The 27,827-nt window shown below is 49.4% G+C and overlaps 1 protein-coding gene across 1 annotated transcript in view; it reads left to right on the top strand.

Annotated features, from left to right (window-relative positions):
* The first annotated feature begins 903 nt into the window (after nucleotides 1-903).
* ACER2 (alkaline ceramidase 2) overlaps nucleotides 904-27,827 on the top strand; it is a 105,605-nt gene continuing 78,681 nt past the window's right edge. Inside the window, exon 1 of the mRNA XM_069239259.1 lies at nucleotides 904-1,507. Within this exon, the coding sequence (XP_069095360.1) occupies nucleotides 1,400-1,507 (108 nt within the window). The 5' untranslated portion in view covers nucleotides 904-1,399. The remainder of the gene's footprint in view (nucleotides 1,508-27,827) is intronic.

Genomic DNA, 27,827 nt, shown 5'->3' with positions numbered 1-27,827 from the left:
ATACACTTTTTGAATTTTGAAGAGACCTTATCATATTTTACAATTTGCTGCAAGATTGCTTTTAAAATGAAGGTGTTCCTAAAGTTAAGTGGTGCAGGACAGACTATTTGATTCCTTTCCTTAACTTCAATTAACTTTTAAATAAAGGCTTGTCTGTTTATTTAACATATTTTTTATTTTTGTGCTGAGTTGCAAGAACAGCAGCCCAGTGCTGCTGTTGATTGGGGGCCCCATACAAAGGACAGGACGGCCACATGCGACCCCAGGTTGCACTTTGAGTATCCCCTGGCTAACAGATGGGCAAGCTGGTGACAGACTGAATGCTGGATGAAAGACTGAATAGATAACAATGTAAAAGTGAAATTGTGATTACCGGTGGGTTGATTGAAGGATAAAAAGATAAATGGATAGATGCTTTGATGGAAGAGACAAGTAGGCTCTCGGAAGGGTGGCAATTATTTTCTTCACTTGCTTTTGCCATAAGAGCTTTGGTTCAAAGTGGGGGGTATATTAATTTTCTGGCTAATCCCTTGATTCACATAAAACATCTCGACTGGAGCACCACATCGCATGAAACTAGGAAGTCAAAGAAAACAACTTAGACTAATACATCACGCATAGACCTGGGAAACTTAGCAGCTATTGTGTAGTCTATGGGGGAATTACAGGGACACATTGAGATGGGGCGCTGTTATTTGGAGTTGTGACTATGAAAATGGCGTTATTTACGTGGTAGAAAGCTGGAGTTGAGTTATATGGAAGCGGGTCACTGTGAGAGCGGGAGCTGTAAAGACACCGGAGTCTAATTGATGTTGGGGGGCTGTGTGTTTGGAGGAGGAGATCATGCGTTGAAGGAGGCGCTACTCTGAGGTTTAATGCCGGAGGGGAGGAGCTAGGGTTCCCACACAGGGTACAATGGACACCATCAAGGACAGGATGTCCTGGTCCCATAGACCCGCGAGAGAAACGCACCCGGTCGCAGTTGTAAACAGTTTCCCGCGGTCATGTGAGGCGCTGTCCAGGAATGAGCGCGCGGCCGCCCCGGGAGGCACCCGCCTCTTGTTGTGCTCCCACGGTAGGCGGCGCCGCAGAGGAGCCGGGGCTTTGTTTAGGAGCCACCCCTTTCTCCCGCACCGGGCCTCCGCGTTTATAAAGCGGGGCACCGAGCACTGCCAGGGACAGAGCCTGCAACCCGAGGCCAGAGCTTCACTCACTGCTTGGCCACTGACCCTAAAAAGAGCTCTCGCCAAACGCAGCATTCACAGGCAACAAGGAAAAAACATAAGAGCCAGAACCACAACAGGTGGAACGTCACGCGCCTCACGTCCACAGACGGCCCCCGTCGTGCTCCTGTGCCCCCGGTTCCTAGCCCCCCAGCACCACTGCCTCTCCTGGCAGCATGGGCGCCCAGCACCTGTGGGACCACTTGCAGGCCGGCAGCTCGGAGGTGGACTGGTGCGAGGGCAACTATAACATCGTGCCCGCCATAGCCGAATTCTACAACACGGTGAGTGCCTCCTGCTCCGACGCTGGGGTTGTCTGTGTGCGGGTCACAGAGGGAACCGGGCCTGTGCTCCGAGAAAGGTTACACACGGCAGTGGCATCGCTGTTGTTCATTCTCCGACGCTGCGCAGCAAGAATAAGTCATGTGCTGGTGTTGACATTTCCCCTCTGCTGGAACCGGCACGCCACTAACCCTTCTACCAGACTCTCGCGTGCTCTTCGTACTAGCATTTCAATTGTTTACGACTGTTTTTTTTAAATCAGTTTTATCTTGGTAATCAGTTCAGTTTCAACGACGCTGGTTCTCTTCTCTCATCTTCTCCTATACTCTTTCCCTCACCACTTTCTCTGCTCTTCTCTTCTTCTGTTCCCTTCCCCTCACCACTTTCTCAGTTCTACTTTTCTCTTTACCCTTTATTCCTCTTGTCACGTTGTCTCACCTTCTCTTCTTCCTCTTTGACGCACGATGCAGATTCGCTGCAATAGATTCACACACAAGTTCACAAGCAGTGGCTTAGAGGGGTGGGCGCCGGGGAACAGCTGAAGACGTGTACACTGTAGAGCATCGTTAGTATATTTCGGATGAGGGCTTGTGCAGGCGGAGAGCCATCTCTACAAGATGCCCTGCTCAGTATTTTTGAGCCCAGGTGATAGTATAATAAAAACATTCTAGGCCTAAAAAGCTCTTACATTTCACCTTCTTAGTACTTATTTTGCTGGGCCCATTAAAATGCCCAAGGGTCAACAACATTCAACATTCCATTCAGAAGGTCTTGACGGGCAAAGTTGGACCACTGGGCTTTTCTGAGTTTATTAACACTACGCAGGCGTTATTTAGTACAAATCTACCATTGTAGTGCAAATGTTCCCTTGTGGCCAAAGTATTAGACGTTTTTTATACAAGGGTTGCCCCACAGTCGTGGGGCTTTTTGCAGCTATTAAACGGCAGGGGGGCTTTTTTTAGAGCAACATTCATCCTTTCTAGTCGCTACAGATGTTCCTCTGCTGTGGGGGTGTTGCCCTTGTACTTGTGATGCAGTGACGTTAGCCCACAGGTCAGTGTTCGGAAGTACACTGCTGTAAGCGCTCGATCGCCATCCAGGCCGATGATTGGAGAAAGTATAAACAATCTGCTAATTAAGCAAAAATGCAGCAGGACACGTACTGTAGGAAACTGTGGAACTTTCTTACCTGACGTGTTCAGTCTTTCAATCTCATTTCACAGAAAAAATCCAGGCGAAGAATCGAGGGTAGCGAAACTCAATTTTATTGATTTTCCAAAATAAGTTAACTACAGTTCTTTTAAGAAATGTGTGAAAATTCGAAAGAATAAAAACCAGTGGAAAGGAGATATTAGGGTACAAAGGCAGTGCGCTTATAGTTAGAGAAGCGGTTAAGTACGGGGAGAGGTGCTTGGGTAGAGGCAGTAAGGATTTGACAAGGTCAGAACGCAGAAGCGAAGCCTATGTGTCATTGGTTCCAACGAAAAGAAGTAAATAACCCATGTCTGCTGCTTGAATTATGAAATACAGCAATATTCTGGACCTCCGGGCCCGGTGCCGCTGCACTAATGGACGCTACTCCCCTGGGCAGCGGGCGGAGCAAACAGAATAAAACACGAGGGAGAAGAGAAGAGGGCTAGGTCGGGAGGTGAGGGGATCAAATTAAAAAAACAAGATAGAGGGTGGAAAGAGAGGAATTCAGAGATGCGATGGGGTCCCTCAAGAGGAAACGAGAGATCCGTTTGGTCCTGGAAGAAAAGACCAAATTGACTTTTTCGTCATGAAGGACGTTTGCCAGGATTGATTTGGCATCCTGGAAATGCTGCTAACTTTGGAATAATTAAAAAAGAGGTTCATAGACAGCTTTCGCAGTTCAACTCACGCATCTTTGCGTATGTTTTTATCCAGAATCTATTCATATCCAACCATTTACTGTTGCCTCTCATATGGAAAACGGAGACAGTTCTGCGTTGCCTCTCACCATTTTCCACGTGACACATACGACAGCATGCGCCACACTGAATCTCACAAAAACGCAAACTAATTGGGGATGCCTGTGACTTTCGCTCCCCCAGAAGCCAAATAGAGGTTTACAGCTGTAAGTCATGGGGATGCTTGAGGATGAGGTACTGAAATGCCTTTTGTCGTATAAGTCAATTCTGCTTGATATCACCTCACTGATGCTTTTAACTTATGTATTGCTCTGTGGTGCATTTATGTTTTATCTTCTCTCCATGCAGCAGTTCGCTACCTGTTCTTAAACATCAGGTATCTCTGTGTGATACAGCGCCCTTACTGCCTGGGCCTACAGTGGTCTAAGTCGGGTTACAAGGCATTTTAACAATGTTTCAACATGCGAAACCTCCGACCTTCTGTTGTGCAAGTAGATCTTCTACAGGTGCACGACCCCACTGAGTTATCTTTACAGCTTGACAAGGCTTCCTTGAGATGGCTAAGGCAATATACCACCGGCACCCGAAAGAGTGGATTTAGACAAGTTTAATCGTGTTGCCTTCTGCGAAGACACAATGCACCATTTGATACATTTCGTGGCTATTTGGTTCCCCCATCCGGTGGCGCCAAAGATGTCTAGCAAGATCTGATTCAGTTTCACGTTTGTTGTTTTATTTCGAAAACTTTGCTACATAGGACTCTTTAACACTGAAAACTCATTAGCGGGTTCTTTGTCTGCCAGGTATAGTGATCTCATGTTCAGAGGTGTGTACGTGGCAGCTGTTTACAAAGGAGCAACATGAGGGCAGGCTGCCCGACAGTGCCTGAATTATTTAGCCACCCGATATGTAAAACCTCTGAAAGGGCTCCATTCACCAGGCGCCCTGAGAGCGACGCCTGCCCGGTTTGTTTGGGAGCGGGCAGCTGGATATACAAAGGGGCTGCTCCTGGCCTTTGGCAAACCAGCTAGCTACACATTCTTCGGCAGCCTTGTTGTTGTCTTTGGGAGCAGTCACGTGACTTTCGAGAGACGCGCAGTGCGCTCGTGGTAATAGTCTGCAGGCGCTTTTTGTCACTAGAGGGGGCCTTTACACACCAGTGACCTAACCGTGTTGATCAGGACGTTTCTGTGGCATACGCAATGTGAACGGTAACCTGGGGCATACATGATGTGTTTAGCGAAGTAGCCCCAGCGGTTACCCTGCAAGGTACTTGCTGGTATGAACTGTTTCTTCTTCGTTTTCCTGGTGCTAATAGGTTGTTTTATGCAGTGGTCCAAGTGGGCGCGATCGGAGGGGCACGACGTGCCCATACTTTTATGATTTATGAAACATCTTTCTCCTACTTTTTGTAAAAAAGACAACTGTTCAGGGGTGGTTATTCCCATAGTTTAAATGCCTTATCTGACATTCATCGAGTCTCCTGAGCGGTGAAACCAAAGTGGGACAGACAGCCAACGTGCCTTCCCGTGCCTGGTTTCCTGCAAAGAAATGCAATTGTGCAGTATGAGTTAATCTGCAAATCTAAAGGATGCTTTGGAGCTCCCCCTGGCTTTCCTTGACCTAATCACTCGTAGTTTTGTGATGAGGAGGATTTATTCTTTTTGAGTGGTAGTGGAAAGAGTTAAAAACTGGGCTGTGAAGTGTTTACTTTTAATTGTAAATGCATTTATATCACACTTTCTACACTAGGAGGTGTTGAAGGGACAGTAATGTAAAGACAATGCACTAGGTACACTCTGGGCATTACTAACTACTATATTTTGGAAGCACCATTTTATCTTAAACATTTTGCTAATTTTGTAGTTGTCTCGTTTCTAATGTGTGTAATGCATGTTTAAGTAATGAATTACATATTCACAATGCTTTCTTTCACGGGCTGCGACCTCGTAGCACTAAAAAACACATCACTTTTTACCACTGCAGCAACCAAGACTTGATTCTGTGGCTCTCTGGTTACACACAGACTGTGCAGTGCATTAACGAATCAAGGTTTCATAATGTACTATAGTGCATTTCCCAATGAGTTGCAACTTTTTAAAAATGTATTTTTCATTTAAGCTACATGTTATTTTATATGCAGCTACCTGACGGTGACAGAAAAAAAAACTTACAGAAGATTTTCTTTTTTTAGCCGCACATTTTATCACGCTTCTATGCTCACTGGCTCTGCCCCCACTGCATGCAGCAACACAGTTTCTATACTTTTTTTTTAATGCACTTTGACTGCTGTTTTTATGATATTTGTTAACCAGAACTTACCTCCTGCTGTCCTGTAAAGTGCTCTGACGCCTTTGGGCAATAAAAAGCAACAATAAAAAAAAGAGCTCTGTAAGGATAAGTCACAGTTTGGTTCTGTGCGTCACAGAAGACGTGCCTGCTTTGTGTTTGCGTTTTTAGGAAGTTTCATATCCTATTTTAGATGTCATAAGAATGATGCGGTCAGAGCTCTGGTGTTGTAATAATTAACAGGAGCGAGAACTAATTAGTATATTTTTTAACGTCACAAGAAGTAATGTCATAGACATCAGTTAAAACTCTTGATGTGATGACTGAAATAGTATAAAATAATAAAAAATAACATGATTAAAACCTATACAAACCTTCACCGAAGTTGAGTCCTGGGCTTCAAAAGTTGAATATAGTAGCTCTCTGATGTCTCCAGAGTGGCATCGTATCTTCATTGAAGCAGTCTGCAGAACGGTTCCTGATGTGATACAATTGCCTCCTTCCATCTTTTCAGTTTGCTGGAGAGGCTCTGCGTACAGCAGAACTTTTAATAGGACTACATTTAGTGGTCAAGTTTTTGCCTTTCTTACGAGTTGTGACACGCAGCCTGTTGCAATAGAGAGAGAGCTCAATTCGACCTCCAAATGTGTGAATCTCCCTCTCAGTGATTTATTACCCGGGTGACCGGTTGTTCTCATCTATTTTTATTTTTTGCTTCATTAGACTTATACTCTTACCTTTCTCAACTCTAACTAAATCTCAGTTGTCACATACTGCTGTCTTCTATGCTGAACAGTCAGGTAAGAAGACCTCAGCTTGTGCGGAACTTGCTTGCTCAGGTAAATGCATTGCTGCCATACCTCTTCCAAATGGGCCTTGCACTGCTTCTCACTAAAAAACAATTTCTTTTAGATTTAGTTGAAGGAGCTATACTTTATTCTAAGAACATTCTAAGCACTCCTCCCATCACCTTTTGTGTTTTTGATGGAACACCCTAAGTGGCCAAGGGTATACCCAGACGTGTGTCCTTTGCTCACAAGCTCCACCTAACTGATGATCCCCAGTCAGAGTGAAACCAGTCTTGGGTTGCTTATGTTCGGGGTCAGAGAGGACCTGGCTTGGCAGTTCGGGCTGGACTACTCATACTGGAGCAGGTCCATGGCTGATATGTGTATGGCTGGGTTTATTCTGAGGTGGTGTGGTGGGCAAAAGAGCGATATGTTGCAATGCTACCCGAGCAATTGCCAGTAGTTATTGATGGTTATGTACATAACCTGTTTTAAATTTCTATTTTAATTCTGTATTAATGGTTGTGAGTGGTTATTAGTGGAGGAGTTTTGTTTTCTGCAAGCTATTCATCAGTCTATCACTGCTTAATATCAGCAAATGATTATTTTGCATTGCTAATTATTATCCTTATTAAGCTTAGTGGCAACATTCTGTAAAACATGTGAAACAAAGTGTGCCTCTTTTTCCTAAAAAATCGGCATTTAATACCCATAGCCCTCCCATAGTGTCAACTAAAAATCAAATAAAAGCCATTAAATCTTGATGGTGGAATTTTCAGAAACGGTATCTCTGCAGGGTAGATCTGAGAAATTCTGCGTCGTCGCAGTTTCAATGATTCTATTTGCAGACCTGTCAAGACTCATAGGTGGTCATTACAACCCTGGCGGACGACGATAAAGCGGCGGTATGACCACCAACAGGCCGGCGGATTTTTTTTTGCAATTACGACTGTGGCGGAAACGCCAACAAAGACAGCCACTTTAACACTCCGACCGCCACGGCGGTACAAACAAACTGCGCGGCGGTCACCGCCAACAGACAGGCGGAGGACAATGTACTGCCCACACTATTATGACAGGCCAATCCGCCACCTTTTCCAGGGCGGATTCCCCTGTGGATAAAAAGATGGCGGAAACAGGAATTCTGAAGGAAAAACGCTCACCTCTACACACCCCACGAGGAACGAGGACACCATGGACCCGGAACTCCAAATTCTACCTCCGATAGTCTTCCTGCTCCTCTACCAGGAGCATGAACGCCGGCGGCGAAGATCACGGTGAGTACTGCACCTAGGACACAGGGGAGGGGGGAGGGAAAAAACAGGGACACCCCCACGCAACACCCCCACCCCCACCCCCTACAACACACACAATAATGCATATTAATACATCAGTTACACCCCCCAAACCCTCCGGAAGAATGCAAAGACAATAGAAAATGAGTGTAACCATTGTAATATATTAAAATCAAGTAGGCAGAAATATATATATACACCGTGTACAAAATATATACCAAGCATAGTAGTCCAGGTAGTGCTCCAATTAAGTCAGTGGAACACTGGGACCACACGGTATGGGCGAGGCCCACACAAGATCCCCGACCATGACGGAGAGAACACTGCAGGGGCATCAGACAGCAACTAAACAGGCACCTCAGGGGGAGGGAAAGGGGGGGGCACCTCAGCCGCTTGAGTGCACAATGCCAAATCCACAAGGGGGCCACATACCCATTGTCACTTCCTGGGGAGTGCAAAGCCACAGTCTCTCGTCTCTACAGTGGGTGGGTTGCCCACTGTTCCATCCTGGGGAGTGCAAAGCCACAGTCTCTCAAGTCTCTACAGTGGGTGGGTCGCCCACTGTTCCATCCTGGGGAGTGCAAAGCCACAGTCTGTCAAGTCTCTACAGTGGGTGGGTTGCCCACAGTCCCATCCTGGGGAGTGCAAAGCCACAGTCTCTGAAGTGGATGACAGTCTCCACTGGTTCTGGAGGGGGCATGGTGCCCAGAGTGCCTCATCCTGCTAAGGACAGAGGTAGTGGATGGATCTCTCCACTGGTTCTGGAGGGGGCATGGTGCCCAGAGTGCTTCATCCTGCTAAGAACAGAGGTAGTGGATGACAGTCTCCACTGGTTCTGGAGGGGGCATGGTGCCCAGAGTGCTTCATCCTGCTAAGGTCAGAGGTAGTGGATGACAGTCTCCACTGGTTCTGGAGGGGGCATGGTGCCCAGAGTGCTTCATCCTGCTAAGGACAGAGGTAGTGGATGTGCTTCATCCTGATAACGACAGAGGTAGTGGATGACAGCCTCCACTAGTTCTGGAGGGGGCATGGTGCCCAGAGTGCCTCATCCTGCTAAGGACAGAGGTAGGGGATGGATCTCTCCACTGGTTCTGGAGGGGGCATGGTGCCCAGAGTGCTTCATCCTGCTAAGGATAGAGGTAGTGAATGGATCTCTCCACTGGTTCTGGAGGGGGCATGGTGCCCAGAGTGCTTCATCCTGCTAAGGTCAGAGGTAGTGGATGACAGTCTCCACTGGTTCTGGAGGGGGCATGGTGCCCAGAGTGCTTCATCCTGCTAAGGACGGAGGTAGTGGATGTGCTTCATCCTGCTAAGGACAGAGGTAGTGGATGACAGCCTCCACTGGTTCTGGAGGGGGCATGGTGCCCAGAGTGCTTCATTCACCCCGTGACGGACTCAGTAGCGTCAGTGCCCTTGCCGATCATGGGCCAGCGGTGCTTGAGATGGCGGTGCCCTGTTCAGTGGTGCTTGAGATGGTGGTGCCCTGTTCAGCGGTGCTTGAGATGGCGGTGCCCTGTTCAGCGGTGCTTGAGTCGGCGGTGCCCTGTTCAGCGGTGCCCTGTTCAGCGGTGCTTGAGGCGGCGGTGCCCTGTTCAGCGGTGCTTGAGGCGGCGGTGCCCTGTTCAGCGGTGCTTGAGGCGGTGGTGCCCTGTTAAGCGGTGCTTGAGGCGGCGGTGACCTGTTAAGCGGTGCTTGAGGCGGCGGTGACCTGTTAAGCGGTGCTTGAGGCGGCGGTGCCCTGTTCAGCAGTCATTCATGGCCCAGCGGGGCTTGTGCTGGCGGTCCTTCATGGCCCAGCGGGGCTTGTGCTGGCAGTCATTCATGGCCCTGCGGGGCTTGTGGTGGCGGTCCTTGATGGCCCAGCGGGGCGTCCCTTCATGGCACAGCGGGGCTTGTGCTGGCTGTGGCCTCCTGGGCAGCTGGCCTTGTGCTTGCGGTGGCCTCCTGGGCAGCTGGCCTTGTGCTGGCGGTGGCCTCCTGGGCAGCTGGGCTGGTGCTGGCGGTGGCCTCATGGGCAGCTGGGCTGGTGCTGGCGGTGGCCTCCTGGGCAGCGGGGATGATGGCGGTCTTCTCTGCCGTGCTGCTCTTCCCAGACTTGCCGGGCTTTTTGTGGCCCTTTCCCACCTTGGAAGGTGTCACAGCTGACTCCACACTCCCACCGGGACCCCTGGGAGCGGCTTTGGTGGCTGGAGTCTTCACCCTCTCCCGATGGGCATTGGCCAACTTCTGATGCTTCACAGTTGGGGGACTGTCTGTGCTGTGGCTCCGTGCCACACTGGCTGCCCTGGTGGCCGGTGCACTCCAGATTCCGGTGACTACAGGCACCACTGGTCCCGGAGATGTTGTGGCTGAGGTGCTAGTTCGGGACCTAGGAGACGGACGGGGTGGGGGAGGTGTTGGAAAGAGGTCAAGGTTGGACAGGAAAAGTCTTTTTGACACACTGGGACGGGTAGCTGGAGGGGGTTTGGGAGTGGAGGAAGAGGTGGTGGTTGTAAGAGGTGTTTGTTTGCTGACTTTGGGTGAAGGTGCATGCGCTGGAGGCTGTCGTGAGGTGGATGACTGTTGGATGGGTGTGTGCCTGCATTTGTGTACCTTGGGAGGGGGCGTCACAGACACAGTGGGAGAGGACACAGGGGACGTGTGAATGGTAGTGGGGGTGGTGACTGCACGTGAGCGGGGTGTGGTGGTGGGTGTGCTGGAGAGGGACCTAGTGGCTGTAAAGGTAGTGCATGCAGGTGTGAGTGTAGACGAGACAGGGAGGGAGGAGGGAGACGAGGAGGAGGGGGACACAGGGGAGGCAGTGGATGTTGGTGTGTCTGCATGTGTGTGATGCTTGCATGAGTGCCTGTGGGATGTGTGGTGCTTATGTTTGTCTGAGCTTCCCTTGTGTGTTGACGTGTGTGCATGCTGGTCTGTAGGTGTGCTTGGGATAGGCTGAGGTACAGGGGGTTGGGTCTGGGTGGAGGAAGTTGGAGGGAGGAGGCTAGACACAGGGACAATGGCTGCCATCAGTGCTGAGGCCAGAGTCTGTAAAGCTCGCTGAAGGGCCGCTTGACCAGAATGAATGCCCTCCAGGAATGCATTGGTTTGTTGCAACTGCCTTTCTACACCCTGGATGGCATTCAAAATGGTAGACTGCCCAACAGTGAGGGACCTGAGGAGGTCAATGGCCTCCTCACTGAGGGCAGCAGGTGTGACAGGGGCAGGGCCTGAGGTGCTGGGGCGAAGGTGATGCCCCCCCTCCCGGGTGAGCGGGCACGGGCGAAGGCTGAGGGGCTGCTGGGAGGGCAGTGCTGGAAGGGGGGGTGACGGCTGTACCTGTAGATGGGGGTGGCACAGATGTTGCCACCACCACAAGGGAGCTCCCATCAGAGGAAGAGTCTGTCACTGGTCTCAGCTCCTGTCCCCACAGTGGAGCTCCCCTCGCCCTCCGTCCCACTGGTGAACTCCGAGTCCGTAGTGTGGCCCTCAATGGCCATGTGGGATGCAGCCCCCTGGTTCTCCGGTGCCACTGCTCCTCCGCCTGATTATGCTACTGCACACAAGAACAGGGAGACCACAAAAAGGGGGGATCACAGAAGAAAAACATGTTGAGTGCATGCATTACTGCTACCGTTGGCGGACACGACAGACACAGAAGCCCCCTGCTCTACGCCGCGCACTTGGGGTCCACTCTTCAATCCCTGGGAAATGGCCTACAAGGCTATGGAAGACATCTGCACACATAGATGATACAGGGGCATGACTAGGTGTACTTGGCACTCTACAGAGGTGGGGTAGGGTGCCACATGGGCTGCCTAACGGAGGGACCTTGCCTACGGAACTCGCCCTGGCCTAGGGAAACCCACAGCCCACCTCCCCCACCCAGACCCCTCCACTGCGCGCAAAATCAGCAGAATGAGAGTGTACTCACCCCCTTGTGGCTGCTGTGATTCTCTCAAGCTCCCATCCAACTCCGGGTAGGCCACCGCCAGGATCCTGCACATCAGGGGGGTCATGGTGCAACGGGCACTCCTCCCACATTGGGAGGCCATCCCCAGCTGAGCCTCCGCTGTCTTTTTGCTCCAGCAGTGAATGTCCTCCCATCTTTTCCGGCAGTGGGTGCTCTGTCTGTGGTAAACTCCCAGGGACCGGACGTCCTTGACGATGGCACGCCAAATATGTTTTTTCTGGTGGGCGCTGACCTACATGAATTGTACAGGGGGAAGAGAAACTTATTACCAACTGCACCGTCAAAGTGATTGGCCCCCATCCCTACCCTTGCCATGTGGCACATGCATTCACCGTCGTTTCATGCACGCCACACTCTCCCCCCCTTCCTTCTTACATCCAGCCCTCTCCACACAGGCATAGCCCATACATCATGCTTCCAGTGTACTTACCTGTTTGTCTGGAGGACCGTAGAGTAGCGTGTACTGGGGGAGGACCCCGTCCACGAGTTTCTCTAACTCCTCCGATGTGAAGGCAGGGGCCCTTTCCCCAGACACTCGAGCCATTGTCTCTTCCAGACCGAGGTCACAGCAGCACTTGCAGTGTAGGTCCTCTCCTGTCGAAGATCAGGTATTGAGTGATTGCACAGATAGAAAATGGCAGTCATGTCCGCGGCGTTGCATACCGTCAACGCCGGCGTACATCATCATAGACTCCTGGGACCCATAGAGTCCAATGTTAACCAATGCAGCATTGTGCCGCGGTCTTCGACCGCCTACCGTGACGGTGTACAACGCCAGTGCAGTTACCTCACATCCCATTGCCTTTAGAGGTCAGGCAGCCGCCATTTCAGGGGCCCACATGGCTTCATTTTCAACTGCGTCACACATACCTAGTTCTAGACTCAACACACATACAGGCCACTTTTTGAGTATGAATGGTGTTCTGTGTAAGCCGTGGGTACGTACCTCTGAGTTGTTTGACTCTGTGCTCGCTGTTGTCCTTCATAGGCACCGTCCGCTGGGGCATGTGAGGAGATGGCGGCATCCTCCGTTGTACTGACCGTTGGTGGAGCTGTCGACAATGAAGGAAAGACATGTGATTAAAACATACAGGCTTGACCTTGCCACAATACAGGAACTGTGTACCCAGTTGGAGCCAGACCTGATGTCAGCTATCCGCCATCCCACAGGAATCCCCCCCCTCAAGTGCAGGTGCTGTCAGTGCTCCATTTCCTTGCAAGTGGGTCATTTGAAACAACAGTGGCCATAGAATCAGAGATGTCTCAGCCTATGTTTTCCAATGTGTTGTCCAGAGTGTTGTCTGCCCTTCTGAAACACATGCGGAGCTACATCGTTTTCCCTCAGGTGGAGGATTTGCCTACAGTGAAAGGTGATTTCTATGCCCTGGGACATATCCCCGACATCATAGGTGCCATTGATTGGACCCATGTGGCTTTGGTCCCCCCCCCCAACAGGAGTGAACAGGTGTACAGAAACCAGAAGAGTTATCATTCGATGAATGTACAGATGGTATGTTTGGCAGACCAGTACATCTCCCATGTGAATTCCATGTTCCCTGGCTCAGTGCATGACGCCTACATCCTGCGGAATAGCAGCATCCCTTATGTGATGGGTCAACTCCAGAGGCACTGTGTGTGGCTATTAGGTGAGCACCTGGAAGGTAGTCAGTGGGAATGGTTGTCTGGGTCTGGGGATATCCCTCCAGGTTAGTGTGTGTCTAACAGTTGTTCCTCACCATTTGCAGGGGACTCTGGTTACCCCAACCTGTCATGGCTACTGACCTCAGTGAGGAATCCCAGGACAAGGGCAGAGGAACGCTACAGTGAGGCCCATGGGCGAACTAGGAGGGTGATCGAGCGGACCATCAGCCTCCTGAAGGCCAGGTTCCGGTGCCTCCATATGACAGGTGGATCCCTATTCTACTCACCAAAGAAGGTGTGCCAGATCATCGTGGCCTGCTGAATGCTTCACAACTTGGCTTTGCGACGACAGGTGCCTTTTCTGCAGGAGGATGGTCCAGATGACGGTGTTGTGGCAGCTGTGGAGCCTGTGAACAGTGAAGACGAGGAAGCAGAGGAAGAAGACATGAACAGGGACTCAGTGATCCAGCAATATGTCCAATGAGACACAGGTAAGTGTACAGAGCTGCCTACTACATGTACTTAAACACTACTACCTCTCTACTTTCTGTCATTTTTACCCAGTGTATGGTCACTGAGTTGTCACTTTCCCTTACGATTTCACAGATGTGGGTCCCACTGTGTTACATCTGCTTTGATTCCTCATGGACTAGAGCTGTGTGACATAGGTATGTTGACATTACATTTGAATGAACATTTTGCCACTGTTATTGCTAATACACTATTTCGAAATCACAGATAGACTCCAGATTGTTTTGTGCTTTAAGTGTGTTTATTTAAGTGCTCAATATTGGAGGGGGTAATAAAATGGTGAGGGGTGATGGTGGAGGAATGTCTATGGCAGAGTCCAGTCTATTAGTCTCACATGTGCATTGTCCATAGGGGCATAGGAAGTGGAGCTGGGGAAGTTTAAGTATGGACAAGGTGACAAAGTGGGACAGTAGGATGACAATCAGGGTGGTCTCTTTTCTTGCTGGGGGTCTTGGCATCGTTCTCTGTCTTGTTCCTGGATCTCAGGGACCGTTTGTGAGGTGGTTCTCCCTCTGCAAGGGGTGGGGTGCTGGTGTGGTGGTCCTGTGGCGGGGCGTCCTGTGCACTAGCGCCGGCAGAGGTGGTGGGCAGTTCATCATCCAGGCTAGTGTCAGGGGCCCCTTGTTGTGCCACAGTGTCCCTCCTGGTGTTGAGTACTTCCTTCAGCACCCCTACGATGGTGCCCAGGGTGGAGTTGATGGTTCTGAGTTCCTCCCTGAAGCCCATATACTGTTCCTCCTGCAGGCGCTGGTTCTTCTGAAAGTTGGCCAGTACTGTTGCCATTGTCTCCTGGGAGTGGTGGTATGCTCCCATGATGGAGGAGAGGGCCTCGTGGAGAGTGGGTTCCCTTGGTCTGTCCGTCCCCTGTCGCACAGAAGCCCTCCCAGTTCCCCTGTGTTCCTGGGCCTCCGTCCCCGGGACCGTGTGCCCACTACCACTGCCCCCAGGTCCCTGTTGTTGGGGTGGTGGGTTAGCCTGGGTTCCCTCTAGTGGGGGACACACAGCTGCTTGACGTGTCCTGGGGACGGAGGTATGGGCCCGCTGGGTGGGTGCTGTGCTGGTGTTTCCAGAGGGGGGAAGGTCTGTAGTGGCCTGTGACTGTGTGATGGGAACCGACTGTCCCGAGGTCCTCGATGGGCCGGGCTGGTCATCTAGATCCAGTTGGACAGAGGTGCTGTCATCCCTGTGGGCCTCTTCTGTTGGTGGTGTGGACATGTGTGGACCCTCCTGTCCGGTGACGTTGTGTAGGTGTCCTGCAGGGGTATAAAAGGATGGTTATTACATCTGTGTGTGGCATGGTGTGCAATTGGTCGGTGACCATGTACCCCAGTGCTTGCATTCCTGTGTGGGGGCTTGTTTGATGATGGTTTAGGGGGGTGTTTGGGTATGTGCAGTGGGCATGCTTTAGTGATGGGTGTCCATGCTTTGTTGTTGCATGCAGGGCTTAGTGTTGGGATGGGTGGTTTGTGATTTTGGGTCATTTGTGAGGAGTAGGAGTGCTGGGGGTGAGGGTGGGGGTATGTGCTGGCATGTAAGTAGGGTGGGGGATGTAATAGTTAAGATTTGTCTTACCAGAGTCCATTCCTCCACCTACTCCTGCGAGGCCCTCAGGATGCAGAATTGCCAAGACCTGCTCCTCCCATGTTAGTTGTGGGGGAGGAGGTGGGGGTCCACCGCCAGTCCGCTGAACCGCCAGGTGGTGTCTTGAGACCACGGAACACACCTTCCCCCGTAGGTCGTTCCACCTCTTCCTGATGTCCTCCCGATTTCTTGGGTGTTGTCCCACTACATTGACCCTGTCCACTATTCTTCGCCATAGCTCCATCTTCCTAGCAATGGAGGTGTGCTGCACCAGTGATCCGAATAGCTGTGGCTCTACCCGGACGATTTCCTCCACCATGACCCAGAGCTCCTCCTCTGAGAACCTGGGGTGTCTTTGCCGTGCCATGGGGTGATGTAGGTGATGTAGTGGTGTGTTGTGTGAGGTGCGTGGAAGTTCTGTGGGTGATGGTGTTGTGTGCCTGTGGATGCTAGTGTTCTTGCTGGTGCTGTCTCTCTGGCTTTCGTTCATGAATTTTGTCATAAGGGTTTGTGGGTGATGTGGGTGTGTGTTTTATATTGTATTTGGTGTGTGGGAGTGGTGTGTGTATGTGTATCAGGTGTGTGTATTTGGAATTGTCCAATGTGGCTGCGTTTTGGAGATGTGTGTGTATTTTGAGCGCGGCGGTGTGTACTGCCAATGGAATACCGCGGTTGAAAGACCGCCGCGTGGATTCGTGGATTGTGATAGTGTGGGCGGATTTCTGTTGGCGTGGAGGTTTTGTTTTCCCCAGTTTATCACTGACCTTTGGAGTGGCGGACTTGTGTGGGTGTCTAGATTTTGGCGGATTCCGAACTGTGGGTCATAATAGCTGTGGCGGAATTCTGCGGCCGCGGTAGTGTGTTGGTGGTCTTCTGCACGGCGGTAAGCGGGATTTACCGCCAATGTTGTAATGAGGGCCATAGTGCCACGTCACACAATATCAGCTCCCTTCAAATGGTCACCCAGTGAATAGCCGGCATCACATGGTGGAATACAAGGTGAGGTCGGAACCTCCGCATAGAAAGGGTTTCCAGCTCATGTTTGGAGGATCTGCAATGTCGATGTCCACAATGGACTTTGAAATCTTTGCAAAACATTGGAGGCAGACTGAAAAGCTTTTAAGGTGTTTTTTCCTCTTTGGAGGGGGAGATGGGCGAGAGTAGAAGTACCTCACAGGTAGTGCTCTGCACAAAGTCCAGCAGCTCCCAAGGCTACATCCCTTCTAAGTTGGTGAAAAAAAACCTGAACTTGGCAGTTCTGTGTTTTTGTGTTATATGACCACGTATGTAGTGAGTATGGTCATTTTTAGGTCTCAACTATGACAGTGTATGCGCTGCTAGCATACGTCATGCGTCATGCCTTTTCCGGTGTTTAGCCGACCTACACAGCACCGGTAAACTACTAGAAACATAGGATCGATGTTTTGAGCCTGGGGTCCGGACTGCTTTATCTGTTTATTTTCCACGCAGCGCCATCGCGCTGCATTTTACATAGTGCGATTTACACCCCTAATAGCTCTAACTTGAGCAAATGCGAGACCCGTTGCATTGAAAATGCTTGTTCTATAACTTTCAGCAATGCTTCTCAGCAGCCGCATTGCTCTACAACATGGCTAAAAGATATTGTCAAAACAGTTAACTTTCGTATAAGCAACACTTTATGTTGCATGTTATCTCTATGACCATTGGGCTGATATATATTCACGACAAATAGGAATTTGGCCCTGGCCCCTGACCTCTTCTTGTGGGGCCTATCCAGTATTCATCTTCAGCACACGGTCAGCAAAGAGGGGTAGGAAGAGCAGGTTCAGGGGGTATAAAGGCCAGTGTTCTCTGGTGTTTGGCAAGCATTCACCCACATTGATAGTGTAGCAGCAGCGAGGGCTGCCTAGTAAAGGTCTTGCTGCACGTGTTACACTGTGGCCAAAGCGCCGCAGCCCACGCAGCAGTCGCCCCAGGGCACAAGAAGCTGACATTGGCTCAGAACCCACAGCCATTAAAACTGAAGGGCTCGGACATGGTAGCAAGCCAGAGTCCCCTTATCATTTGGCAGCAGGGATTTTTTGTGTTCATCCAGTTTATGACTGAGCAGCTATGCAGTCGGTGGCAGGAATCTCCGGTGCTCTTTGTCATATATTGAATGGGGCGCCATCATTTTGCCTACGCCCTTAGCCCAGGCTTCAAGGTGCTTTAGGAGAACTTCAGTGGGGGTGGAGAGACAGTGGCCTAGCAAGAGTCATGGGGTGCGTATGGAAGCAGCCAACATGCCCCCTTGGGCACCTCAGGCAGTGGTGCAACTGCGCCTTCCGCGCCATTGATAGCTGCGCCCCTGTGGAGGGAGAAGCAGGCATGGTAAGGACTTCCAGCTGCTTTTTACTACACTCCCTGTGTGACCTGTACGGCTGTCAGTCACTGTCGTGGGGCATTTAAAAGTTAGTGACTCGTGACGGTGACAACTGTAAATTAAATGTGCTAGTGAGGTCTGGCAGACATTGTAGACGCCAGTCTGTGTTTGACTAGCTTCTGGCGATGTTAGTACGCGGCAAGAGCAGTAGCGTGACAAGGGTGTCGTGGGTCGCGCACCATGCAAGCAAGGAAAAGGCCTCTTTCACTGCCGCTGGGGTAGTAAAATATAGCATTTATCAGAAGTCAGTGGCCCCTCAGGGTCCGGTGCCACTGCACCTGTTGCACAAGTGGCAGTTACGCCCCTGTGAGAGTGTTTCGCAGTGGGAGTTGCAATGCTGTTGTAACATTATAAAGAGTCTGCGAATATTTATAAATGAAAGTGGTGCGCAGTAGCTGCTTGGTGTTTGTATTCTGTACAGACCCCTTGTTTGCTTCCACAACCAAGCCAAGTAGGCTAGGCATGAGCGATGTCGGGAAGTATGGGTATTGCAGGTCCAGGGAATTAGTGCAAGCGAACACAGAACCAGTGGGCATGGTTTTTGTTCGGCCTTTCCAGTTATTCACTCCGCTGTTACCAATAGGCGCTGACTGCACTGTTACTAATATTCGGACAGGGTTTCAAGATGGGATTAAAAGCCCTCGTGGTTTGCCCAGTTGTCTATTGTACACTTTGCCAGATTAATTTCAGTAGTAAGCCAGGTGAATTCGTCCAGGAAAGACGCGTCACGAACATCTGCGCGGGTAATGCGCAACCTGAAGAGATTTCTATGTAAAGTGCGGGTCGCACGTTTGAATCCCAGCCTCGCTGACTCAGCTTTCATCCTTCACAGTTCGGTAAATTCATTGGCTTGGTTTGTGGTAACAACAGTTATTTATATTACTGTGAAATGACATGACAGAATTAACGTATTATCATATTACACTAAACCACTTCCCATATAGGTCACAACAAATGCAACACTCAGTCAGCCATGCTCTCTTCGTGGTGTAGTGTGCTACCCATCTGAAAATGCGTTTCGGTCCCTACATAGAGGTATAGAGTGCTATATAAATGGTACAATAAAACACGACACACACACACACACACCTACACCAGGCCAAAAGTGCTGTCTTTGTTTATACCTGATGCTTTGGTGCCAAAAGGATTGCATCATTGAAACAAAGCTTGCATTCCCTCACTGAGGCGCACCACACTTCTTATAGCGAGGTGTTGGAAAAAGTGCACTGCAAATGCTCAGGGTCTTAAATGAAATGCTACTAGTGAGCCTGCAGCACTCATAGTGTCACCCACATAAGTAGCTCCTTCTTACCAGTGCGCCAAGGATTTTCAACGCATCATCCCTGGGTGTCAAAATATCCCTGCATCACAGTGAGGAACTAAGGCTGTGCTCCTGGAAATCGACACATCATCTTGCAGGGTGGAAAGAAACAACGCATCGTCTGTGCCGCTCCAGAAAATCTGATGCACCGCCTTATTTTTCAACGCATCTCCTCCTCTGTGGCCCTTGTGTGTCGTTATTTTTGAGCCATCCCAGGTACTGTGTGTTAAAAGGATACAACCACTGATTCTTAAGGATTAAGACTCATTTAAACATTTTAAAAGTCGTATCTTGACTTGTGCATATTGGATTTTTGTCATTGTAGTCTTATTGTATTTAGATAAATATTATCTATTTTCCTAATCTGGCATGGAGTACTTTTTGTGGTGTTTTCACTGTTACTGTATGAGCTATTGCACAAATACTTTACACATTGCCTTCTAAGTTAAGCCTGCCTGCTGTGTGCCAAGCTACCAGAGGGTGAGCACAGAATAACTTGGATTGTGTTGTGACTTACCCCGATAGGATTCTGGTCCCTACTTGGACAGGGTGCATACCTCTGCCAACTAGAGACCCAATTTCTAAAAGGAAAACCGTCAATAATGCCTCATCCCCGTGCATTAAATCTTTACAAATGAGGCAGCCATGCTTTTCGGATACCATCAGTCCCGTTCAGCCCCTCTGCCCTTAACCACCATGGGCAGTTTCAAGGTAGTGTTTGGCGGTGTTACACCTCCCTAACAAATTTATTTTCTGATAAATAGTTGGAAACCGGTGTTTTTAGTCGGTATGTTGAGGTGTCTGTCAGATTTCACCACAAATTTCTTGCATACACACATACAAAAACATACACACTCTACTTCTCTGTTTTGAAAGTCTTCAAAAATGTAGGTAAGTTCACAAAATACTGTTTTCCCTTACTTAATACCCCTACCAGTCTGCATTCCTCTTCCTTTCTACTGGCTCTAAAGCCCCTCATGTGCCCTGCTTCTGCATAATGTATTTTTACAATAAATACCAGCATGATTGTTGGAAAATCTGAAGCGCACATCCCTCCGATCTTACCGACTAAGCTGTGCCCTGCTTACCACCTCCTCATCTTGTTGTGTCACACAGACATCGGATGGTCAGGTGTGGACTTTTTCTAGGAACAGGGGGCCTCCAGGGACTGAGCGCACAGTGGAAGTGAGGGATGGGGCACCACAATCGCTGGAAGGGCATATCTATCCATTGCAGGATATAGCCGCACAGCGCTTTGAGCCGGCAACCGAAACTCGGTACAGGTAGAGAGTCTGGGTATAAAGTGCATATTTTTATCAGCTTTGGCAAAATATATGATGGGAAGCTAGTGAGACCTGCCAAGTAGATTGCTGACTCTGCTAAACCAGGGCCCTAATGGGATGGAAGTAGTTGGTGGTTAATTTTCCAGTTGATCTGTTCAGAGCCTGTTTTCCAACTTATATGCTGTTATGGGAGCAAAGAAGCCAGAGAAAAAAAAATCATGGGGCAGATTTAAGAAAAGTGGTGCTGCACCTAGCAATATGCAAATTAGTCCAGGAAGGACCTGGCCTGGCAGCTTGGGCTGGGCTGTTCCATGGGGAACAGGGTCAAGACTGATTTGCATGTGGCTGGGTCTAAACTGGGGTGGCATGGTCAGCAAAAGAACAATGCATTCAATCCAAATTTGGTGCAGGGGATGAGTGTTTTAAAACATTCAGCACTCCGTCCCTCATACTTTTGTGTTGCTAAAATTGCCCTAAGTGGGAAGGGTACGCCCAGGCATGGGTCCAGTGCTTTCTGTGTGACTGGATCAAAGCTACCCTGGCTGATGAAGGGTGATACTCTACAACCGGTCCCAGGATGCTTGTTTCTGGTTAAGGGAGGGCATGGCCTGGCCTGGCAGTTTGGGCTGGATTGTTCTCATGGGGAACAGGGTCAAGACTTATTTGCATATGGCTGGGTCCAAACAGGAATGGCATGGCAAGCAAAAACAGATGGATTAAAACCAGATCTGTAAATGGGGTGAATGTTTTATTTGTTCTGCATTCCCTCCATCATCTGTTGTTTTTGCATTTGTTGCCATAAGTGGGTAGGGTATGCCCGGATTTGGTCCTGTGCTTGCTTTGCCACCAGATTGAAGCCAGCCTGGCTGATGAGGGGTGATACTCTGAAACCGGTCCAAGGATACTTGTTTGTGGTCCAGGGAGGGCCTGACCTGACAGTTTGGGCTGGACTGTTCCCGTGGGGAACAGGGTCAAGATTGATTTGCATATGGCTGGGTCCAAACTGGAATAGCATGGCAAGCAAAAAAAAGATGGATTAAACCCAGATCTGTGAGTGGATGTTTGATTTGTTCTGTATTCCATCCATCATCTGTTGTTTTTGCATAAGAAGATTCAGAGCCATGTGTCAAGGCTACATTCTCTGTCCTCTCCAAAAAACAGTGGACTGGTTGTGTGTTCAGGGGGAGTTAGCTGGAAACTTTTTTTTCTGGTTCTGTGGGCAAGATTGTAACTCAGCAAACTCATTAGACATATCCAGAAACATTGAGAACCCACATCTCAGGATCTTTCTCTGAAGCTTTTTGGGTCTCCCAAGATTTTTCAGATGTTTTCTTGCTGGTTCGTTTTACAAAGCCTTTCTAAATAGATTGTCCCTACCCCCACTTTAATAATATTGGCAAAATCCTGATGTGAAAAGTGATTGCAAGATTGGTTTCTCTATCCAAGATTTTGGAACAGATTCTCTCTTGGGAAGATATAATGGTGATCCAGATCGTGTACATAAACATCCGGTGGTAGGGAATTCCGTTCCAGACAATCTGAGCACAGTGATACCTTCATCTCTGGAATTTTGTCTGAAACCCAGGGTATTTTTAATGATTTGCCAGAAAGAGGGGGTAATTATAGATCTTTGTGTCATCCCACAGTTTTGGGTGTGTTTATTGCTGGAGAATGAAGGAGAAGGGTATGGGGGGGGGGTAGTGGGTGATCTGTCCTGTCCTTGGAGTGGGGAATACCCCATGCATTTCCTCTCTTTGCCCTAATTTCCCAAAAATCTTTTTATTGTGCATTTTTCATTTTTCTTTTCCCACATGCAGTTTAGTATGCAGTCAGTTAATAATTGTACTCACCGCTGCACAGTATACGGTCGTTAATCCCAGGTCCAAGAGCACAGAGACATGTATGTCAGCGGGTAACAGTGGGGTATATTTGAATGCGACAGAGCAAACATAAGCATACAGTTCCTTAAGTAATAAAAAGATGAAATACTTCAAAACTACAAATGCTAGAACAAAGCCGTACCCATGCAGTATATGAGTAAAAACGATGTGTCAATGAAGCATGAAAACGTCACTCTGGATCTGGATGGGTAAACAGCAACGCGCCAGTCAGGTAGAATTAACAATCATCATTGTGCAGTGGCTGAGAGGTCGTCTGCTCTCGTTACACTGCTGCTCGGCCATCAGATTTTGGGACACACATACAGTGACACCCATATTTAGTGTAAAAGGTCATTTATTAGGACAGGATTTAAACATAAACATCAATCAACTTCAAACTGTATCCCCCATTTTTAACAAGCCCCAACTCAACGGTTCCCTTGATCCTCATTCTTTCTTCCAAAACCTCTCTTCGATTCTCCTCCCCTAGACACACGACTATTCCTCTCATGCCCTCCTTACTTGTAGCATACCCCCCTTACTCTGATCCTTCCTCTCCTTGTTTTTCCCCTTGGAAGGGTGGACAAGCCCACATTTGGCTCTCCACTCTCCCCCATCTTCTGCTGCCCTTAAGAACCACCTGCCCTAACTGACTTTTCTCCCCCCCTACCCTACCCCGTTCCTATAAAAAAAAAACATTGTCGTCTTTCCTTTCCTCCCATCCTCCTTAATCTGCCGGGTGGGTGGTCAATCTCACGGTCGGCCTCCCCCACGGTCAGCGCAGAAAGAGACTGACCATCCCTCCCACCCTCCCTTATAAACCCACCTCCCGAGCCCACCCCCTCTTACCTTTTACCAATCAGGCGCCCGTGCGCCACTTCCTGCCCTCCCGAAAGAGCCCGCGGAGAGACTAGAACGAGTCTCTCTCTCCGCGGGCCCCTCCATCGGGACACACATACAGTGACACCCATATTTAGTGTAAAAGGTCATTTATTAGGACAGGATTTAAACATAAACATCAATCAACTTCAAACTGTATCCCCCATTTTTAATAAGCCCCAACTCTAAACGGTTCCCTTGATCCTCCTTCTTTCTTCCAAAACCTCTCTTCGATTCTCCTCCCCTAGACACACCCCTATTCCTGTCATGCCCTCCTTACTTGTAGCATACCCCCCTTACTCTGATCCTTCCTCTCCTTGTTTTTTCCCTTGGAAGGGTGGACAAGCCTGCATCTGGCTCTCCAGCCTCCCCCATCTTCTGCCATCCAGCAAAACCCACTCAGCGTTTTGCTGCCCCACCCAGAAAAACAAGCATCCTCGTTTTCTTTTTTTTAATACTTAATCCCTGAACCACAGCTTCTCGCCCCATATCTCCTCTAAAAGCAACCTTAGCTCAGTCAAATAATATGCATGACCTAACTGTGATAAATGCACCCCATCTGATCTGAACAATGCCTCGTCTTGTTCTTTTATGTCCTCATGCCTCAGGAACTTAATCCCTTGAGCCCAGCAAAAAACCCTCATGGCCCTGTTCAGTTTTTTGCGAGCCCCCTCAATGGCTCCATGATTAATTGCCCCTCTCCACACCCGTCTGGGCACAAATTCCGTCCACACCAAGCATGTCCCGCATAAATTTTGTTTCAACAGCTCCAAGTCTCTCTGCATATGCTGTATCACAGTAAGGGCCAGATGTAGCAAAGTCCCAAATTGCGACTTGCAATTTGCGAGTCCCTGCGACTCGCAAATTGCAAGTCGCAATTTGGGATGCAGAAAGGTGTCTCAGACACCTTCTGCGAGTCGCTATGGGGTCGCAAAGACCCACCTCATTAATATTAATGAGGTGGGTCGCAATTTGCGACCCCATAGCGATTCAGGGCACTCACGGACATGGAGGCCTGCTGGGAACAGCAGACCTCCATGTCCGTGACTGCTTTTAAATAAAGCAATAAAGCAGTTTTTTTTTTTCAAAGTGCAACCCGTTTTCCTTAAAGGAAAACGAGCTGCACTTTTGAAAAATAAACTGGAACCTTTTGTTTCGGTATTTTTCAGGGCAGGTAGTGGTCCATTGGACCACTGCCTGCTCTGAAAAATTATTTTTTAGGCCAGACACAAAGGGGAAGGGGTCCCAGGGGGACCCTTCCCGTTTGCGACTGGGTTACCATCCACTTCAAGTGGATGGTAACTGCGAGTCCATTTGCGACCGCTTTTGCGGTCGCAAATGGAATTGCATACTAGTGCGACTCGCAAATAGGAAGGGAACACCCTTTCCTATTTGCGACTCGGAAATGCATTTTGCGATTCGGTTCCGACTCGCAATATGCATTTCTACATACAAGATGGGCTTTAGTGACTCGCAAACAGCGTTTTTTGCCGTTTGCGAGTCGTTAAAGCTTTCCTACATCTGGCCCTAAGCCCCAATAGCTTCACCAAGTCATTCTCCCCAAGATGTATCAGCAATAAGTCTGGACATCCCCACTGTGGCAAATTAGCAGTGATAAATGGAAGCAAACTTCCCCACCTCATGCCACTCTTCCGCCACCAACAAACTTCATGGTGTCTGCTAGGCAGTCCCATCGCCCTGTCGTAAATTTGTTTCTCTGCGAACTTCGCTGCCCAGTGAACGAAGGAATGACCGATCAGCCATGTCGCCATCTTGTCTTTCTCTGGCCCAGCCACACATCCTACAAAGAAAAAACACTGTAAAGACTGTCATGAAACCTATACCCCCCCCCCAGCCCTAAACGGTTCAACCACCCTCACCTTCCTCCTGCCCCTTTCTACCTTACGGCTTCACTTAACGCTCGCAGCCTCTTGATTTCCATCTACCTATGGCCTTAATTATAGCCCAGTCACAACCCAAATGCACTGCCGCTGTAGCCGCGCCAATCCTAAAAGAATGCCGAAATCCAAAGCAAACTGTCCTCTCCGCCCCAGGGCCATCCTCAAAACCTGCAACAGCTGATAGGTAGTAAGCTTCCCCCCTGTCTTATGTATGAACACCCCATTTCCTCCCATCATTCGTAGCTTGTGCCTGAACTTCACGCACTCCCTCACCGGGCACGCCAACACCCCCTCCCCTTTGTCCAACCATACCCATTTTCCTTTCCTTAACTGATCCATCTTTGAGCACCTGAGCCAAATACCCAACCTATCCCTATGCATGCAGACCTCCTTGACCTTCACTCCAACCTTGTTCCCTACCCCCAACAATTCACATAGCCGGAACGCCCCAAAAAACATCCAAACCATACACAAGCGAAATAAAGCCACTTCATACTCATCCTTACAACATACTGGCAACACATGCAATAACTCCAACAGTATTTCAAAAGTAAAGGGTTCTCTAGCCGGTTTAACCACGCAGGCCCTAACCCTACCCCAATCTTTCAACATCCTTCCTAACAGGTCATTGCTCGCTGGATCCGAGCCAAAGAAAAGTTTCCCATAAAAAGAAACCCCAGCTAATTTCCCCCCGATGGTAGCTGGGGATAAACTCTCTTCAATCAGAAAAAGCACAAAGCGTAATGCCCGTGCCTCGAGGGCCTGTGGACCTTGTGCCCCAAAATTGCCCCAAAACTTCTCAAAAGATTGAAACTCCAACCATGCAAGCCTGTAACTCCGCCGTGTGGATACCGCTAAAGACATCTCCACCAGTACCGTGATCATCACGCCCCCCACTCTCAAATGTCTGCCGGGACCGCAGTCTTGCTTCACTCCGCTCCAGACGCCAACTCGCAAAAACGTCACCACTGTGAACGAGACAGGGAATCTGCAATCTCATTGTGAACCCCGGGTATGTGTGCAGGTCTAAAGATAACATTTCAAGATAAACATTTAAGCATAAACTGGTGCAATAAGCGCAATACTCTGAGATCCCTGGCCTTCTGTCTGTTGACCAAATCCACCACTGTCATGTTGTCCACCTGAAAGACCACTGTCCTGCTGGCCAACTCGTGACCCCAGACTGCCAGTGCCACTAATAGTGGAAAAAACTCAAGGAAAGTAATACTCCTCCCTTGCCGCAGCCATTGCTGTGGCCATCTCTCAGCGCACCACCTCCCATCCCAGTAAATACCGAAGCCCGAAGCTCCTGCTGCATCAGAAAAAATGTGAACCTGCCACACTGTATCAATGTTACCGAAAGACATAGGTACCCCATTGAATTCTCTAAGAAAGGTTTCCCATACTCTAATGTCCTCCCTCAGAGCCAACAACACCCGTATCCACTGCGCCTGACATGGATAGTCCCAAATGCCTGCAAAAAGTCCTTCCTCCCCTCACCAACGTTCATGCAAATTTGAGATAACCCAACAATTTTTGAGCAGTTCGCAAGTCCATCTTGTGCAGGCCCCTCACCTTCGCCAGGCATTCAAGTATTTCCGTCACTTTTGACGCTGGTAATCTGGCCACTAGTGCATTTGCATCTAATTCGATGCCCAAAAAGGTCAAAACTGGTAGCGGCCCTTCTGTCTTTTCGGGGGGTCAAAGGCACTCCTGTCTGTTGCGCAAGTCTTTGAAGCCTGTCATTGCTCGCCCACAGTCCCTGGATTTGGCCTTCCCCACAAATAAGAAATCGTCCAAGTAGTGAGTCACCGTCCGGTGGCCCGTAATTCTGACAAATACCCACTGCAAGAAAGTGCTAAACATTTCAAATAAAGCACATGATATTGCACAGCCCATGGGTAACACCCTGTCTACATATATGGCTCCATCCAACTGCATCCCCAGCAGGTCAAAGTCCGCTGGATGAATAGGTAACAACCTAAAAGCGGATTGTATGTCACATTTTGCCATTTCCGCCTTCTTCCCGCACCTCAAAACTAACCTTATGGCATCATCCACTGAGGCGTAGACCACTTTGGTGTCCTCTTGTGCAGTGAAATCATTGACCGACGCCCCCTCCTGCCAGGACAAGTGGTGAATCAAACGAAACTCACCTGGTGCTTTTTTGGGGACGACTCCCAAAGGGGATATCATCACTTGATCATTCGGCCAATCATTGAACGGCCCGCTATTCGTCCCAGGGCCACCTCCTTTGCCAATTTGTCACGCAATATCTGGGGGTGCTCCTTAGCAGACTGCAAATTGTCTGCCCATCTCCTCGTTCGGGGACCTTGATAGCCCAACCGGAAACCTTCGCGAAAACCCCATTTCAGCTGGCTAGCCTTACCGCATCTGAGTAGATGTTCAACCAAGGCAGCAGCATCCCTAGTCTAACTGGCATAGGACCCCTTTGGCGCAGCAGCGCCTTACGCGTCCCATCCTCTGGACGCCCTCCATTGCTCCGCTGGGCTTGTGAGGGAAAAACATTGAGTGACTGGGTGACGACCCCCGCACTTGAAGCAATCATGTTTGAACATACACTGTCGTGAGCAGAAACCCTTGTTGAAATTCCAACAAGCCCCCGTGGTGGGCACCGGGGTTTTGTGAATCGTACCCGCCCCTCTCTGAGCAGTATGGGACTGA

The sequence above is a fragment of the Pleurodeles waltl genome, chromosome 1_2, assembly GCF_031143425.1.
Source record: "Pleurodeles waltl isolate 20211129_DDA chromosome 1_2, aPleWal1.hap1.20221129, whole genome shotgun sequence".
Classification (NCBI taxonomy): domain Eukaryota; kingdom Metazoa; phylum Chordata; class Amphibia; order Caudata; family Salamandridae; genus Pleurodeles; species Pleurodeles waltl.
The sequence above is the reverse complement of the archived record's forward strand: the minus strand, read 5'-3'. Positions and strand labels throughout refer to the sequence as shown.